This window comes from Meleagris gallopavo, chromosome 29 (genome assembly GCF_905368555.1).
Source record: "Meleagris gallopavo chromosome 29, MGAL_WU_HG_1.1, whole genome shotgun sequence".
NCBI classification, from domain to species: Eukaryota; Metazoa; Chordata; class Aves; order Galliformes; family Phasianidae; genus Meleagris; species Meleagris gallopavo.
In genome coordinates, this window is record NC_139432.1 from 90,766 (window position 1) to 109,260 (window position 18,495).

At 39.3% G+C, this 18,495-nt stretch overlaps 1 protein-coding gene across 1 annotated transcript in view; it reads right to left on the bottom strand.

Annotated features, from left to right (window-relative positions):
- Positions 1-5,321: 5,321 nt before the first annotated feature.
- The window catches only part of LOC104917254 (Ig heavy chain Mem5-like), a 33,667-nt gene continuing 20,493 nt past the window's right edge, over positions 5,322-18,495 (bottom strand). The window contains exons 3-7 of the mRNA XM_085210772.1: positions 13,107-13,177; positions 7,616-7,900; positions 6,942-7,004; positions 6,473-6,589; positions 5,322-5,913 (exon numbers count right to left, since the gene is read on the bottom strand). Coding sequence (XP_085066898.1) covers positions 6,474-6,589; positions 6,942-7,004; positions 7,616-7,900; positions 13,107-13,177 — 535 coding nt within the window. The 3' untranslated portion in view covers positions 5,322-5,913; position 6,473. The remainder of the gene's footprint in view (positions 5,914-6,472; positions 6,590-6,941; positions 7,005-7,615; positions 7,901-13,106; positions 13,178-18,495) is intronic.

An 18,495-nucleotide genomic window follows, 5' to 3' on the forward strand; every position in this document is an offset into this window, starting at 1 on the left:
AGAGCACAGCTTCTGGATGGTGTCTTGCACCTCCATTTAGTCATTACTGATTGCAGTATACCTAATGAAAAAAAAGGATGCTTCTCTATTTCTCAAAGAACAAAGGACCACCCAAATTAAAACCCCCTTTTGCCAAGGAGGAAACTTAATTCTTTAAATCTCCAAGAAAGTAAAGGAAGACTACATTTTTGTCAATTTTGTTCCAAGAGAAATTCCTGGACAACAACAAAGAAACTGACCTCTTTCAAGAGACAGCCAGGTCCATAGGCAGCACTTTCCAGAGTGAGAAACCCCTGTGCAGAAATACTCTCAGCATTCAAAGGAACAAAGGGTGTCACCATACCAACACAGCTCCTGAGTGCATCTCATCTGCAGCCTTCCTAGATGCAACGATTTGCCTTCTAATTTCTTCCTCACAGGGCACCAGACAGCTTGGCACTTAATATTCACCCATCTTCTCATCAGTCCCTACATTTATTGAAACCAGAAAGCTTCTACTGCATTCCTCACTGTTTCAGACTTTGTCCTTGTTTAGCAAGACATCCATATCCTCAAAAGACCCAAATGTTCGGATTGCTGATTCTTGTTTTCTTTAATTTACAGTTCAAAGTCCCCCTAAAAGGACTAATATATTTCAAAAGCAGTTCTGCAAGCCTTTGCCATATTCTACGTCATTTCATTCTTAAGAAGTCACTTACTTTTCTGTACAGCAAACAACTTTATCTTGCACATACAAATAAGGCATATTTGCATCTCAGTTCAGTTATTCATCTTCTTTCACATGCATATGTCTGGCAGTGGGTTTCTTACAGCTTATTTCTCAGATAACAAGAGTTTTCATCTGCACTTGTTGGCAATTTGAGAATGCAAAGTCAGAGCAAATAAGTTTAATCAGTGGCATGTGCAGAGGCAACAGTCACTTCATTTTGGTTTGGTTTGATCTTGCTTTTTGTGTTTGTGTTTTGTTGTTTTTTTAAACTATTTTCTTTGTAGGTTTTTTGTTTTGTTTTTTGTTTGTTTGTTTTTTTGCTTTTAGTTTTGTTTGCTTCCCATTCAACTTATTTATTGAAATTCATCAAATATAAAAAAGCAAAAAAATTAACACTCCAACCACCAGGTAGCAGGAGAGATCAAGGAAAGAAATTCAGTTTACATCAATATACCTGATTTTATACGGAACAGTTTAGTATTTCTGGAAAATAGAGCACGCAGATGAAAATATTATCAGAAGAAGCCAGGGCTATTCCTATTGTATTCATAATGCTGTATAAAACAGCATAAGGATTCAGCTGCACAATAGGAATTTTTTTTTCATGCTTAAAATTAAAAAAAAAAAAATCATGTTTAAAATAACAGCAAGAGAACAATCAGTTTATCATCTCTATAAACACTTAAAATATCTATAAAAAGTTGTATGGCTGAAGGTGAAATAAAGCCTGATTTTCCATCTCAAAGTTTAAGAGGAAAAGGGTAGACTGGTAGAATCCAATTCACTCCCTTGAAAAACTGTTTTGAGATTTTTTACCCCATTCTCATGCATTCCCGTTTCTTTCAGCAACTTAAAACTCCAAGAAGTACTGGGTTTTGCTCTGAGAATCCTTTAAAATATTTGCATACTCCATAAATTTCTGGGATGTGGACAGAAGGAGGAGAACAGATCAGTTGAATCATTGGCTGCATGGATGGCATTGTGCACAGGGCTTTGGTTTCTGTGGTCCAGGACACACCTTCAACAGAGCAACATGCTGACGTTGGTTGGGATGCAACTGACCAGGAGGGACAGGAATATACGAGGCAGCAAAATGGCTATGCTTGTCACCAGAGCTTTGAACTGGATTTGATGGGGGAAGTGGATGTACTGCTCAGTGAGTAGAGCTAGGGAACACTGTCAGTTTAGGAAGCAGCAGGAGAAAATCTCAGGGAAATTGGGATGGGCTCCTCCAGGAAGGTAACGCAATAGCCCAGCTATTATAGAGGAGCAGTGGAGTGGCTTTCTTTTTCTTTTTTTTTTTTTCTTTTTTATTCTTATTCTAAGAAATAAGTTGAATAAACAGTCATGACCAGGTTGAGAGCTTGTGGGTTAAATTACCCACAGACCAAGAAAGGACATCTGGCAGTTGAAGTTTACTATAGGGCACCTGATAAAGCAATCCTATTGATGAGGCCTTCTTGCTTCAGCTGCAAGAAGTACCATGCTCACAAGCTCTCATCCTGATGGGGATTTCAGTCACCCAGATATCTGCTGGGAAAACAACATGACGAGCTGCAAGCAATGCAGGAGACTCCTGCAGTCTTTTGAGAGTAACTTCTGGGTCTAGGTTTTGTTCAGACTAATCAGAGGTGAAGCATTAGTGGACCTGGTGCTCACTAGTGCAGAGGAGATTATTAAGGAGGTTATGATTGCAGGCAGCCTGAGCTGTAGTGAAGATGCCCTGATCAAGTACATGATCTCAAGGAATTTGAGCCTGGCAAAGAGCATAGTTAGGACCCTGAACTTCTGGAGAGTGAACTTCAGGCTGTTTAAGGAATTATTGGATTATATCCCCTGGGAAACTGTCCTTGGAGACATAGGATCAGAATAGAGCTGGCAGCATTTTAATGACACCTTTCTGAGAGTGCAGTAGTTCACAGTATAAGAAATCAAGCAGAGCAGATGGGAAAGGAGCATGGCTGAGCATGTACCTGCTGGTCAAACTGAGGGATAAAAAGGAAAAGTACAGGCAGTTGAAACAGGGATGGTGGTCTGGGAAGAATGCAGAGATGCTGCCTGTACATGCAGAGATGAGATCATGAAAGTCAAGGTGCAGATGGAGCTGAACTTGGTACAGAAGAGGATGTCACTGGTCTTCTTGGCCACCTGGACATACCGTTGGCTCATGTTCAGCCAGTTGCTGACCAGCACCAGCAGGTCTTTTTCTGCATGTCCAGGCATGGACAATTTTCTTCACGTGTTCTGCATTGGCTCAATATTATAGTTTTTAAACTCTTAGCAGAAAAGCCACTGATGGTAGGAGATAATTACGAGTTCATAAGGATGAAAAATAGGACCAGAGCTGCTACAGATTCTTCTTTAACTCAAACTAATATTCCTAGATCCAAACAACTCATAACTGTGGAAATAATTGGATGTTTTGTTGAAACATTCAGCACAGTTTATATAGAAATGTAAGAGCTGGAAAGGATTTGTGTGTCTGCACACATACTTGCTTCTTCCACCCATATCAGGTGGTATAGTAAGGTATTGCCTTTCCCATTAACATCTCTTCTCTCACACTGGCTGCCAAAATGCCTCACTGGGTACAGAAACTTCTCCCAAGGGTTTATTTACATCCTTTTTTAGTCTTTATTTGGCTGACATATTTCTGTACAAATTCGTACCATGCTACTCAGTAGTCAAACATTTATAGATCCCAGTCTTCCCACGTGCAACGTCACAAGTTTTCCATTCTGTGGTTTCCAGTCACAAACAAGGACTTGTGAAGAAAATGCTATTTCTTGATTTTCACAGAGATCCATGGAGATTTCACAGAGTTTTGCCTGAGGATTTGGGAAAAGAAGTGATCTAGAGTTTAATGAGAAAATGTGGTGAATGTCATCAGAAAATCAGGATAAAATATGAATGAGCAGCTTCCCATAATTTATATTATGATGAGACTGTTTTGTTTTGCTATGTAAATTTCACTCATCTTTGCATAAGTGCCCAAGCCTGGGGCCTCAAACACTGGAAGGATGCGAAGCTATTGGGCCACAAAGATGATCAAAGGGCTGGAGAATATCTCTAGTGAACAGGGGTTAAAGGAGTTGGGCTTGTTCAGCTTGAAGAAGAGAAGGCTCCTGGATGATCTCATTATGGCCTTCCAGTACTTGAAAGGAGCTTACAAGCAGAAGGGGAACTGACTTTTTACACTGTCTGATAGTGATAGGATGAAGGAGAATGGATTCAAACTAAAAGAAGGGAGATTTAGGTTAGATGTTAGGAATAAATTCTTTACTCAGAGGGTGGTGAGGCACTGGAACAGGTTGCTCAGAGAAGTTGTGGATGCCCGATCTCTGCAAGTATTCAAAGCCAGGCTGGATGGGATCCTGTGCAGCCTGATCTAGTGGTTGGCAACCCTGCCCATGGCAGGGGGGGGGAACTAGGTGAGGTCTCCTGCAACCTAAGCCATTCTCTGATGTTGTGGTTTAGCACGGCAGGTGGCTGAGCACCACACAGTTGTTTGTTCACTCCCTCCCCTCCCCCCACAGTGGGATGGGGGAGAAAATCAGAAAAAAAAAGAAGAAAAAAGAAAGAAGTAAAACTCATCGAGTTGAGATAAAGCTATTTACTAAGATAGAAAAAAGAATAATAATTCTGACAAATATGTATACATCTATGAATGTATATTACAAGTGATACACAAGCAATTGCTCACCACCCCCCAGCCGATGCCCAGCTAGCCCCCAGCAAATGGCTTTGGCTCTGTACGGCACCGCTTAGCAGCAACTATAAGCATCAGCATGTTATCAATGTTGTTTTTCTCCTAGAACCAAAATATGGCATCATACCGGACATTCCGAAGAAAATAATTCTGTCCCAATTGATTCTATGATTCTATGATAAGACGAAGGTTTTCCTCTAGGTGTCTGCAGGGTGTGAAAGACTAACCTGACCAAGTTATTAAGCACTGTTTTTAGAGTCTGTCTTGAAGGCAACAATTACTCAGATGGTAGCTGTAAAATCTAATTTTCTCTCCAGGATGTGGTTAACTTGTTTTTCAAAACAAGGGGGAATTCACCTTGTATGTTGCAAGTTAGTTGTGTTAACCACAGCATCCTGCCTGCTGCTTCTGAGAGAAGGATGAGTTGGGGAGTCTGTGTGCTGAATGTCTTTTTAGCAAGTTGCTGTAGAAGCTATATCTCTCCATCAAACCAGCATACGTTGTTTCCTGCTGGCCCCATCCTGGTAACAGTGAATGGAAGAAAATAGTGCGTTCTCATCTCTCTGTTTTTCTTCCCCATGCTCATACCAACTTGTCTCTTAAGTGATTTCTCCTTATGTCTTTTTTATGTGATCCGGAATATCACACTGGATTCTTTATAAAATCATCTGAAAAGTAAAAAAAAAAAAAGTTCAAATCGCCTTGGTCTGGCCCTCCTGAAGCTTCTTAATGTGCCAGAGAACACCTTCGCTTCTCAGTACAACCCTAGGAAACACAAATTCAGTCAACAGAAAATCCAGGATATCAAAGCTGTACTTCTGATCTCACTGGTCATTGGAACAACTAGATTTTACCAATCTCCCGTCCAAATTCAGAAGAATAAACACAGCACAAACTACAGCATTTTAGCATACTAAAACTTTATTTAGGCAATGACTACAGCAACTTAAAACAGAGGTGTATGCTTTGCAGAAGTGATACAAGTTAAATAAAGAAATGCAAATAAAACTGTTACTGTGGTTGAACATTATCTGGTTGCAGTGAAACACTTCAGGTCCAACACAGATCTCTTCATCTACACTAGAAAAAGATTGTTATTGAAGCTATCTAAAAAGCAATAAGACCATTAATAGCCTCTCCTGAATCCTCTCAGCAGTAAAATCTCAGCTCTATGGAGTAATACAACATTCCTGTAAAAGGCATTTTAAAATGGTCATGTGCCTGTGGTGAGGCTCTGATTTTTACAACTATCAGTGCTGGTGGGATGCTTCTATGCAAAGGATAAAAGAGAGGGAAAAGCAATTCCTACTTAGCAAAGGAATGAAGAAAAATATACTCTCCTCAGTTCACAGAGAACAAGAAATAGCAAAATCAGTTACAACTCTAACAGTTACATAAACTCTCTAGGAAGGTTTTCCGCCCCTGAATTTCATACTGCTGGTAAACACTCTCTCCTTCTGTTCCTCACACTTCTGCTGCCTTGCTTCTCCATTGCCTAGAAGAACAAAGTGTGTTTTAGGTTATATTTAATGTAATACATTTAATGCATATATCCCTCCAGTGTTTGATTGTTATTAGGTCAAGACAGGAAGACTCACAGGCCTCAGTCTGGACTACTTTTTATCCCTCTGGGAACATCAATTTTAAAATTCTTCCTTCTCCTTTCTTTCCTGCCACCCCCACACATATTTTTGTTTTGGGAGCCATCCTTTTGATTCCTTACTCATCTTGATTGTTCTCCAAGCCTCAGGTTCTGCCATTTGAGTCAGTCAGTGAAATATTTCTTAGGCATAAAAGAGCATAAAACCTAAGGTGCTCTGGCAAAGCAAAGCACACTTGGAGACCAGCAACAAAAACTGAGCATTGAATACAGAAAAAGTCTGGTTTTGCTTCTTTGCTTGTTTGCAGAAAGAGGCAATATATATATTTTAATGGGATAGAAGTAGATGAACAAGTATCACTCCTTGTGTGGTTCAAGAAGTACACAAAGCCAAGTGGTCATTTCAGACACATAATTCTACTGTTTCTACTAACCATGCTATGTGTTTCCTTACCTCAGAAAAGAATCAACTTGATACTCATGAGTGTATTGAAGGCAATACTTTTTGCCAGCAGTACTCTCAAACCCAACACGGCCATGGACAACATGTTCACTTTCTCCATTTTGACATCTGCTTAGTGAGAGAGAAAAGAGAGGATAGAGAAGTCATGCTCTAGGGTGAGATGCTGTGATATGGGTATAAAAGTGGGGGAAAAAACACTGTTAATAGCGTCAGAGAGAGAAATGGCAGTAAAGATGGCAGAGAAACATCGTAATGACAAAGGAGAAGACAATTCTCTTGATGGGATTTTGCCTCCTGTTGTTTATTTTCTGTAAGAAAACTTGTATGTTCCCACTGAAAGAAGAAGGTTGTGTTTGATGAGTACATGGTATTTTGATTCCTCTGCCCCTGAGAAAATATATTTCCATGCTTTTATCCCCAACACAGTAACAGAATTTCACAATTTCTTTAGGTAACTAACCTTCTGTGGAGTTGTCTGTGGAGTTGCAATTATTTACTGGCTTCATTTTTTCAGCTTTCATTTCTGTAGCATAAAAAAGAAAGGCACTATAAACAAAATCTGAATGGTAAGAAGTATTAAAGAACATGTCCATCTGACTTTTCCACAGAAACAGGTTTGTGGGAAAGCCTGAGGTTCAGCAGACAAATCACAAATATAAATTTGAGGAGAACAGTTCTCAGTGTCATTGCAGGAAAGAGGAAATCTTGAGTTGGTTTGTTATCACCTTTTTGAATGAACTTCACAATGGAAGAAAAAATATATACTAAAAATATAAGAAGTGGTTTAAGAAAACAATAAAAACACTTTTTACTTTTAGAAAGGCTACTTCCTATCATTTGGTGGGAGGTTTATGCCGTATGTTGAATTACTTAGTCATAAATAAATATGAATTCAAAAAAAAGTTTGTGTGGTGTTCTATTTTTTTCTTTTTCAAGGAACCTCAGGCTCTTAAAAGCTAAGACCACTTGCTTAAGTTGTTTTTAAATATATTTTAGCTCTACCTGCTTCAGTACTTAGACTTCCTTCCCACTTCTGCTGGACATGCAGGGGGCATGCTTATTAGCAGGAAGGCTAGCAAGTGTTGGATGACACTGCCTCCAGAAATGAGTTGTAATTGTACCATAGAACTGTACCTGGTGATGTTGAGTTGGCTGTAAAATTGCCATTGCTTAACCTGGCCGTGCACGTCACCTCTGATTTTTCTGTCACTTTGACCACTTTAATAGTATTATACATCCCATTTGATGTCACAATGGGTTCTTTTGATTCATATACAACTTCTTTAATGGACATCTCCAAACTGATGTTCTTCTTATAAAAATTCCTTGCCAGACAAGCTGCTTTCCCAGTGTCATCATCATCTTTGTGTTTCCTTGATTTCATCACAATGACTTCTGGAATAGAATCATTCTGATTTCCTGTTTAAAAAAAATAATTTTTAAAAAAGCATTCTGTGGGCATGATTTGATTTTATTGCAGTCTTGCCTGACAGTTTAAATCACCTGCTATTCAGGTGCTCTCCATCACTGAATAATAGGCTTTCTTTTGTCTTTATATTTTCTTGCTGCTTATTCCAAAAGAGCAGGTAGAAGGCAGAAAGAAAGTACAAAAGTAGGTTTTCAAAGGAGCTTTAATTCTACAGGATCCTAAGCTTCCTTTTCCTATAACTAATGCCTGTATGTGAGTTCTTTATTTGATAAGGCACCTGAAAATTAGAACTTGTAAGGATTCAGCTCCAAGAGTCAAATTATTTTGCTTTCTCAACAATCTAATTCCTAAAAATAAAAGATCTATCAAGGATGATTTTGTATACTCATGAGACATGAGGAATTAACTGCTTTTCCTTTACTCTCTTGCACCTCCCCCAGGTCTTCTTCTGATGTGGTCTAATCGTGGCAAAAGCGTTAAGGCAAAGAGAGAAGTCAGTTTGTTGCATCACTGCTGTGCAAGATCACTCCAGTGATGTGTGGCACTGCTTGAAGAAATGCAAGTGCTGCTGCTAGAAAGGGGGACAAAGCTGATCTTTTGATTAATGATCATATTCAGGAAGGCTTTTTGTCTCCAAGATGATAAATTAGGAGAGAAGCAATCAGGAACTTCTGAATTATTTCCACTTATTTCCACTTCTCCTGGAATAAAGTCAAATGCTTTAGATTGTGGCAGAGATTTTCCCCACAAAATGTTACGGAAAAAAACTCCTGTGTTGTGCCCTGTGCCATATTGCTAGTCACATAACTCCAGAGGCAGTCAGAAGTACAATGTAGAGTTCGTATGACATATAACAAATTGATTCGAAGGGCAGAACACACTGAGGCCTATAAACTTGAAGCCCGTGGACAAATATTTTACAATATTCCTTACATTAGTGTTCTAATTTCAGTAGTAGTTCTATAGGATTAAGATATTAACAAAAATACATGCCTTAGAGCAGAAGTTTTTAAAGAACCTAAAAGGTGGTAACAGGATTCATGCGATTTGGTATCACAGCTCTCCTCCATCTTTGAGCAGAATTGCTCTGAAACTGTTTGATGTATTTTTTTAGCTTTAAACCATCTGGGAGTTGAATTCTGAATTTTAAGCAACAAACATGAATACCAAAGACTTAACAACTGCAAAAGCCTGAATTTCAATTATACCGCAGCTGCCTTCTCTGGGAATTTCTGATAAGACATAGAAGTTATGAAATAAGATTGCTTAAATTTGGAGTGGATATCTTTTCAGGGAGCAGATGGTCTCTCAAAACAATTTACTAGCCAATTATTACCATGATATCTCTACCTTCAGGTTATACCTGAAGTAATTTGGGTTACTCTACATAGCAATGCCAGGACAACATTAAGAGAGTAAATTAAAACAATAACATGAAACGAAGGGATTCTTCTAGTATGCCTCCTTGCCAAAAGGACCTCAGCTTATCAGATATTTTTTAAAAAAGGATATATATGGAATAGAATATGTCCAATTTGGTAAGAGCCCCCTGATTCATAAAGAGAGGCGCATTAGACTCTGCATTCTGCATGGCATCTGTGTTGTATTCTACTCAAAAGTCCCCTTAGATCTGAAATTTTGTTCATTATATTTATCTTCGCAAGTCCTTCAACAGGCTCTGAATTTACTCTCTTTCCTACTCTACTCACATCCCTAAAAAGAGCAATACTCTGACATAACATCGTGGCTTGCCCCTGCTAATAACAACAAGCACAACTCCATGTTTGTAAACACCTAGAGAAAACAGATTCCCAAATTCACATCTTCATTGACTTCACTGGACCAATGTAGTTTAACACAAACTGAACCATTTAGTAAGACTGAACTAACAGATTAAACTTCTTTTAATTCCTTTGTATAATACTGTCAATTTCTCCACTTACTGCTGTCTTTCTAACACTGAGAGAATTTAAATTCTTAGGATCTTATATATATTTCTCCACAGAATCTTTTGTTCCTTCCTAACTGCCCAACCATTTGTGCAAAACCTAATAATAACTATTAAAAGCTTATGAAAATGCCAAATGGCAGATCATAGAATCATTAGGGTTGAAAAAGACCTCTAAGATCATGTAGTCCAACCATCCACCTATCACCAATTTTGCTCACTAAACCATGTCCCTCAGTACAACATCTAAACATTTCTTCGGCACCTCCAGTGACAGTGACGGCTACTCCGTGGGCAGCCCCTTCCAGCCCCTGACCACTGTTTCAGAGAAGAAATATTTCCTAAAATACAACCTGAATCTTCTTTGGTGCAACTTGAAGCCATTCCCTCTAGTCCTATTGCTAGTTACATGGGAGAAGAGGCCAACCCCCACCTCTCCACAACCTCCCTTCAGGTAGTTATAGAGAGCTATAGGGTCTTCCTGAGCCTCCTCTTCTCCAGACTGAACAATTCCAGCTCACTCAACTGCTCCTCATAAGGCCTGTGCTCCAGATCCCTCACCAGCTTTGTTGCCCTTCTCTGGACACACTCCCAAGAAAATTCAGCGTGAGCTTGTCCTTGCACAGCCCTGATTCTTTGGCAATTCCCGTGAAGGGCATTCAGCATGTTTTTTTATGCTTAAACTAATTGCATATCAAAGGATTACACATAAAAATCTTAATGCCTAATTAATGACTGAAGTATGAGGAAGTTGCTACTTGAATTTTAGGAGGAAGAAGAGAAGAAAAACTTGAAATCCAAAGAATAACAACTCAGAAAATGTTAAAACATAAAGAATACCTACTAGGCTCCACAGTCAGTTGGGTCCCAGTCCCGAAGATTAGACCAGCAGTTACGCACAGTTACATTGGGTATATCAAAAAAGGCTTGTTTTGTTATTCTTCCTCATACATTTCCTTTCCAGGTGTAACATGTTTTTGACAGCTACTGTTAGCCCTGTGCGTTTTTTGTTATCTGAGAAGATATTTAAAGTCCTTTCATGTTTTCTAATCTCCAGTGTTTCCAAGCACCCAGTATACAAGGCATAATTGACTGGGTAAGATTCTCAGCAAGAACAAATGTGCACTGTGCAATTATTGTAAAGCAGAATTATTATTATTATATATATTTTTTAATCAAGCCCAGCAGTCTCAACATAGTCCAATTATTTTGCATTATCTGAAAATACACCTGTGAATTCCTTGCATTGTTTGCTTTGGTGAGTGATGTTTATATTACATTCTGGAAGAGATATTTCATTCGTACAAAAAAGTCATATTTTTTTTTCTTTAATCTTACAAAGGCATAGAAATAGTTATATATTCCATAATGCTGTGGTCCTTAGTTTTCTTAATAAAAGTTTTATCTAGAATAAGCAAAACCAAACGCAAAACCCTTTTGCGAGCCTTCAACAGGAAAATATGCCTGGAAATACTAAGAGGATAATAGTGCAAGTTTCCTACACAATTTTGTGTTTGGGGATTCTCAGAAGATTCAGATAACCAGATGAGTCTGTACTTAGCATCTTCAAATGCCTGTTAGTATCACTGAAAGAAACCCAAAGTGATCAACAAAAGGATCAGGCTGCAGAATTATAGAAATTTGGGCTTCGACATATGAAATGCTTCAGCAGACACTTGTATGACTTAGATGCTTAAGACTCATTGTCTTTTACTGTCAGACATTTCATTTTCATCCTAAAGTCTTTGTGCAGCTCTTCATCCCGCCCTCAGCAAGAAAAAAAATAAGCATCAAACACAGGAAAAAAAAAAGAAGAATGACTTAAAGCATTTCAGAGGAGAGGAGACCAGGCTAGCATATTTCATTTGTCAAATGAATTGTTCTCTAACCTAAATTGTAGGAAACTCAGAAAGATAATTTTAAAATGTGGGTAATGTAATGTGTACAGTATATTGACTCCAGCACTGGTTTTCCCTAACCAAGAATATCTTGCTGGAGTCAATGATTCACATGCTACCTTCAGGTGATTAGAAGTAAATCTGTTTTGTTGGTTTTTTTTTTGGCAGCAGAACTGACAATCTGAAAAACCTACATTTTGGAGAACAATTTTTGTCCTTTTTTTTTCTAGAAAAAAAGAGCCATTACACAGCATTTGCATTTGCCAGCACAAGAGGTCATAGGAATTTGGGTAAACTTTTTTGAATTAGGTTGATTCTAGAATAATAGAATCTGGTCCTACAGTAACAGCCGAGGGTTTGTTCCTTCAGAGTAATAAATTTACATTTCTTTGTTCCTTCAGAATTGGGAATGGGATTCAACTGTTCCAAAATAGACTTTTATTACCATTCACGATATTCTACAGACATGGACAGATATTAATCACCACCTAAGAGAGTTCCATGATCTCTTACTGGCATGTCTCTAGGGATATAAAATGACAGAGGATATTTTTTCAGAATTTTAAAGCCATGATAATTTCTGAAGGCATCACAACAACTTTTAAGCTCTGCACCTGAATGTTTAAGATAACGAAGATCAACCTATCAAACTCCTCTTGTGCACCACAATTAAACTCACACAAATGGTTGGAGTGATATTTGCCTTCACTGTACTTGGCAAAATTTCAAATAAAGTCAGGAAGAACTAAGGCTCGTTATAATCCCTACCCACTACCTCTACTTTTTAAATGCCTATTCAGCTCTGTAGCCAAATCCCCTTCGTTCATCTTGAGCCAGTTGCAAAAACTTGATCCCGAGGTTATTTAACCTCCTTCCTTCTCTTTCTCTATGCCAATGGAATTACTTAACTGCTGATACTATGAGTGTAATGTCAATGCCAAAATCTGTCTTATCATACAAGAGAGCTAAGAATGCATCTCAAACTTTCTGTCCATTCTCTGTTCTTTGCTGAGTTACACAATTCTGCTCAAAAGGAGACAGTGAAAACTCACTGAAGCCCCACGATAAAGCTGGGACAGAATACGATTGAGGCTAGGAATAAATTATGACATGCTAAATCTAAGGACTGTAGGCTAGGTGTTTGAGGATTGTGGAGTAAAGGTGATATACAGAAGTAGCACAGCCATTCCTGTGAAGCTTTCCTAAGCAGATACAAGCTGAGGAATTAGTCTGGAACACAGGCTAGAAAGCTTTCACATCAGGAATTAGTACAGCAGAAAATTCTTACAATGATCACAAACTACTGAATCCCTTTAACATGATTTTACAAATGAAAATGAGGGTACTTACTTGGTTCAACTGTGAGAGTGGTTCCACTTCCAAACACAAGCTTATCTGTTCTCACACTGTTAATACCCAGTCAAATAAATAACTCTTTCCTTGCTGCATTCAGAAGTTATTAAAAAAAAAAAAAGATGAAAATCCAGATGCTTGTCTTATTAACCCATGTATGTAATTCCATGAGGGCATTTAGAGCTACGTTTTCTTCTGAACCTGGAAGGGAGAAAACAATAATGATGTCAAATATCTTCATCAAGTAACGAATTCCCTAGTTCTATTTTTCTCCTGCAAAAAACTCCATCAGCTCAATACATTCAGGATAAATCAATATGTGAAAAGAATGTCAGATTTATTTCCTGAGGTATTTAAGGAACTTAAATTCTTCCTTCCCAAAAAACCATAAAACTTCTTTTGCACCATTGGGTTTTTGTACAGGGCCCTATGTTGTTTACACCACTGTGGTACTCCAGCTCCCAAACACAGTGATATACTTCATTACAAAAAATATGTCTTCCTTTGTTATGACTACACAGAATTTTAGATTATTCAGTCACATGACTTCTCGAGTGGTTTCTGTCTTACACACCACATGAAGAAATGTGGCATAGCTTTCAATGAACGACCTAGAACAGGACAAAGATGGCTGAATTTTAAGTGAAATCTTCAGAATAACATTATGTTTCTGAAAATCTCATGGAGTTGAACTTATTAGAAAACAGGAAAAAAAAAATCCATATTTTAATGCTATGTCAAAGAATTTATGAAAATTCTAAGCTGCAGAAAGTTGTCTGTTTTTTCACCTTTTTCAGTGTTCATGAATGTGAGGTGTGTGCCTGATATTGGTACTCAGAGTTGGTGTCTGAGGATCATTAGGAAGTCCTAAGTAGGGAAAATGATTGCTCTTTGTTAGGTAGAGATACTGTACCCATGAGAGCAGATATCATAGAGTAAAGTAATTGCATCGAATTCTTCAGAGTGATCAAGCTGTGTACCATTCACACTATCTGGACATATACAGTTATACAGAATATAATACGTAGAAGATGACACACTATGTGTGGGAGTACCTGTGTTTTGTGGACTGATCTAAAACCACGTGGCACTTTATTTGGCAATCTTGATTTTTGAGAAATAATATCTTAAAACTGAAGAGGTCAAAGCCAGGAGCATTATGTGGGAGGATGTAGAACTTTTGATTGTCTAAAAATCGGAATTGATAGCTGACATTGAGAGTTAACTAGGGTTAAAAAACTAAAAGAATCTCTTGCTGTGGACCATAGAATAAAGAGGTATAAGAAATGTACAGCTGGAAATGGACCCAAGCAGTGAATTAGCCCATTCTGCTAGTCAGCTAGATCTGCTCTCTAAACCACTCCTAGGAAATCACCAGACTTGCTGTACTGAAATGAAGAATGACCATAATCAGCAGGGAATCACAGCTTAAGCAAGAGTGTGACTTACCGTGGTTATCTGGTACTGGGCTTGAACAAAGAAAGGAGCAAAGCAACTTGCTTATCTGTCAATCACTGGACAGATGGAGGATGTGAGGATAAACATCTCACCTAAAGCCTGGCAGCTATAGGACTATAGCAACTAAGTGATGCCTAGAGCAGAGGCCTCAAAGCTCAGCATTTGAGTGAAGATTTCTTTTTAGTAAAGCCAAGGGAACAACACCACCTCTGTACCAGACTTTGGCTTCAACTTCACCCTTAATTAAGAACACAACAAAAACTTTTAAGATGCCTGCCAGCGCACATGACTCAGTCTCAAGTTGATAAGAGCATAAATCTGTCCCTCTGCCAGTGCTTCCATTGACAGGAGACACTCCACTGACTTGAGTTGATTGATGGGTATGATGCATCCTGTCAGGAGAGTCCTGGAAACTAGCAAGGATGAGTGCATTGACTTGGACATGGGGATCAGACAGGTTTCGGTTTCATCTTATTGGTGTAAGGGGAGGAGGTGAGAAGGAGGATGGGATGGATCACTTGTCAGTGGCACTGGCAATGGGGACTTGGTTTCTAAGTCCATCAGACCCAGTTGAGAACTAAAGACTGTGGAAGAGTTGGGATCCACCTGATTAACTGGGCAAAAAACTTCTTTGCCAACAGATCAACAAACCTGAGGCAAAAGAAAGTCTTCATACACTTTCTAGGAAGTCAGAATGACTAGGTGCCTTTTTGAAGAACCTGTGCAACAACGTAAGCAAATCCAGGAAGAAGCAGGATAAATTTAAGCTCAATTTGTAGTAGAGAGTCTATGATTGTGAATATAGGGTGGAATAGTCCACATGACTCAACAATTGAAATGCATCTTGAAGCCTAGGTTTGGGTGTTCTATCTAGCATGGCCCGGGATTTCCTTCATGGCCTGGTTGTAAAGCTATTAGAACATGGAGGTTTTCTGTGATAGCTTGCAGAAATACTGCAGGGAATGGAGACAGGCCCTTTAGCAAAGACACTGGAAAGGTAAGGAGGGGGAACTGCTCTTTCCATGAGAGCATCTGAAATGCATGCTGTTCTGCTTTGGAACATGCAGTGAGCCTGCTGATAGCATATGGGTCAGGAGTAGAGGGCAGATCAATATGGGTGACATGGTGGATGGCTATGACAGACCACACGATTTAGAAGAAGTAGATGAGGCCTACTTTGGACAACTGAAAGAAAACTCTAGTTTACCAGCCCTGATCCTTACGGTGGGGGCAGCACAGTGAGACAAAAACAATCCAGAGTTTACCAATGAAATCATACTGAAACAAGAGATCAAGGAGATGGACCTCCTATTTGCAAATGAGAAAGATTCAGCAATAGATGTGAAGGTCAGGAGCAGGTTCGGCTGTTGTGATCACAGAATCACAGAAACACCAAGGTTGGAAAAGACCTACAAGATCATCCAGTCCAACCATCCACCAATCACCAATAGTTCTCACTAAACCATATCCCTCAACACAACGTCCAAACGTCCCTTGAACACCTCCAGGGTCGGTGACTCCAACACCTCCCTGCGCAGCCCATTCCACTGCCTGACCATTCTTTCAGAAAAGTAGTATTTCCTAACATCCAGCCTAAATCTCCCCTGGTGCAGCTTGAAGCCATTCCCTCTAGTTCTATCACCAGTTACACGAGAGAAGAGGCCAACCCCCAGCTCACTACAACTTCCCTTCAGAGAGCAATGAGGTCTCCCCTGAGCCTCGTCTTCTCCAGACTGAACAATCCCAGCTCCTTCAGCCTGTGCTCCAGACCCCTCACCAGTTTTGTTGTCCTTCTTTGAACCCGCTCCAGGGCCTCAATGTCTTTCTTGCAGCGAGGGGCCCAAAACTGGACACAGTACTCGAGGTGCGGCCTCACCAGAGCTGAGTACAGGGGGACGAACACTGCCCTGTGCCTGCTGGCAACACCATCCCTGATGCAAGCCAGGAGGCCATTGGCCTTCTTGGATACCTGGGCACACTGCTGGCTCGTGTTCAGCCAAGCATTAATCAATACCTCCTGGTCCATTTCCTCTACACAGTCTTAACACTCACATAGTGTTTGAGCTCAGAATCCCAGGAAGAGGAAGAAATGCAAAAAGCAGAATCACAGCCCCAGGATTTAGGAGAGCAGAATTTATCATCTTCAAGGAAGATCTCATTGAAAGATCCCGTGAGTTATGGTTCTGGACAGAGAAGTCTAGGAGAGTTGCTTAATTTTCATAGATTAGGAATGGTTTACCTTGACAAAACATAATGCAAAGCAAAGGTAGCAGGAGGCCAAAAAGATGAACAAGAGGCTCCTGAACAAACTCAGGTAAGGTAAGGAAATGTGCAAGAGTTGAAAACAGAGGCTGGTGATCTGGGAGGGATATAGAGACACTATCATCATGCAGGGATTCATGATCATGAAGGGTTAGAGTTGGAAAAGTCAAAGCCCATCTGGAACTGATTCTGGTAGAGCATGTGAAGGGCAACAAAAAAGTTTCTACTCTGAAAGTAATGCCTCCTATTTTGGTGAGTTGGCCCATGAAGTAGGAGTTGGATGTTGGTGGTATGGCAGTAGAGGTTGAATCTTCCTCACAGTATTCCAATATATTTTGTTGCCATGCGACAGATGGCAGCAGAGGGCAGCCTGACAAAATGGTGTCTGAGATGAAAGTGTGTATGAAGCAAAGGTGTGGAACTGAATTCCTCTACATGGAAAAAATCGCACTCGCTGACATCTGCATGTCTGTTCAGAATGAAGCTTGTCTTTCATGATGCTTTTGCCACTGCTGACATGCATCACTGTGCTCACATTCACTGTTTGGTCTCCATAAATGTTCAGCAAGAGTCAACTAATGTCAATGGTGCAATTTTCTACTGCCGTACCACATATAGGCCGACTTAATAAAATAGGAGGCATTACTTTCAGAACAGACTTTATACAAAGGAGCTGCATGTGATTCAAAGTCCTCCTTCTGATGCCAGTTTGATGGGAAATTACTACCAGGAAGTATTCTCTGTAATCTCTTGCTTGCACACTTTATGCATCTGCTTCTGTCTGTTCAGTATGGACCCAAAAGGATCTTTGCTTTTATCAAAAAAGAGAGTCAACAAATCTACCTGCTCTGTGCTGTCAAAAGAGAATACAATGATGAAGTTAAGTGGAAATATCTAAAATACAGTAGATATATACCTGATCACTCAACTTGAGTTGACAGGCACATGTCCAAAATCACATCTTATCAAAGACTGGATATTGAATGTCAGGGAAACTGGCCTGTTACAGAAAAGTCTTTACAGTGAATCATGCTGGGAATTAAATTTGTGTTTACGTTTACAGTTGTCTGAAGAAAAAGAGACTGCAGGGCACTATGCTTTGGCCTTCAAGAGAAGTCAGTGAGTAAGCCCATTTGTGTTCAGTAATTCAGTCTTTTTTAGTCACAGTGGTACGTAATCCACAGTAGTAGAGAGTTCTACAAAAACATATTTATTTAATTATTTACTTCACATCCAGGTGGCTTCCTCTTTCATGTCCTTTGAAGAGATGGAAGTTTACCTACAGTTTTACTTTTTAATAATCTAAAGCTGCTGCAGAAAGGTTGTTATGCACTAAAACTGAAATAATTACCAGTATTGCTCTGTTTTGGAGGGGCAGAAATATTAATTTATAACTATAAAGTCCATATTTGTCAAAAAGGAATGTTGTTCCTTTTGGGTGTTAGAGCTGTTCTTACTGGAGGGACCTTATTTCTCATTTGTCTTTTAACAAATATCAGGGGAGTTATGATGGAACATATTAAAGAACATTGGAGGACTGGTTACATCAATCCTATTAATTTTCAATTTTATTTTATTCTACATTTCCTAAGTATTTCTGGACCTTAAAATATTTATGCTTCATATGAAATAAAAAGTCCATATTGTGATTGATACAACAGAAGGA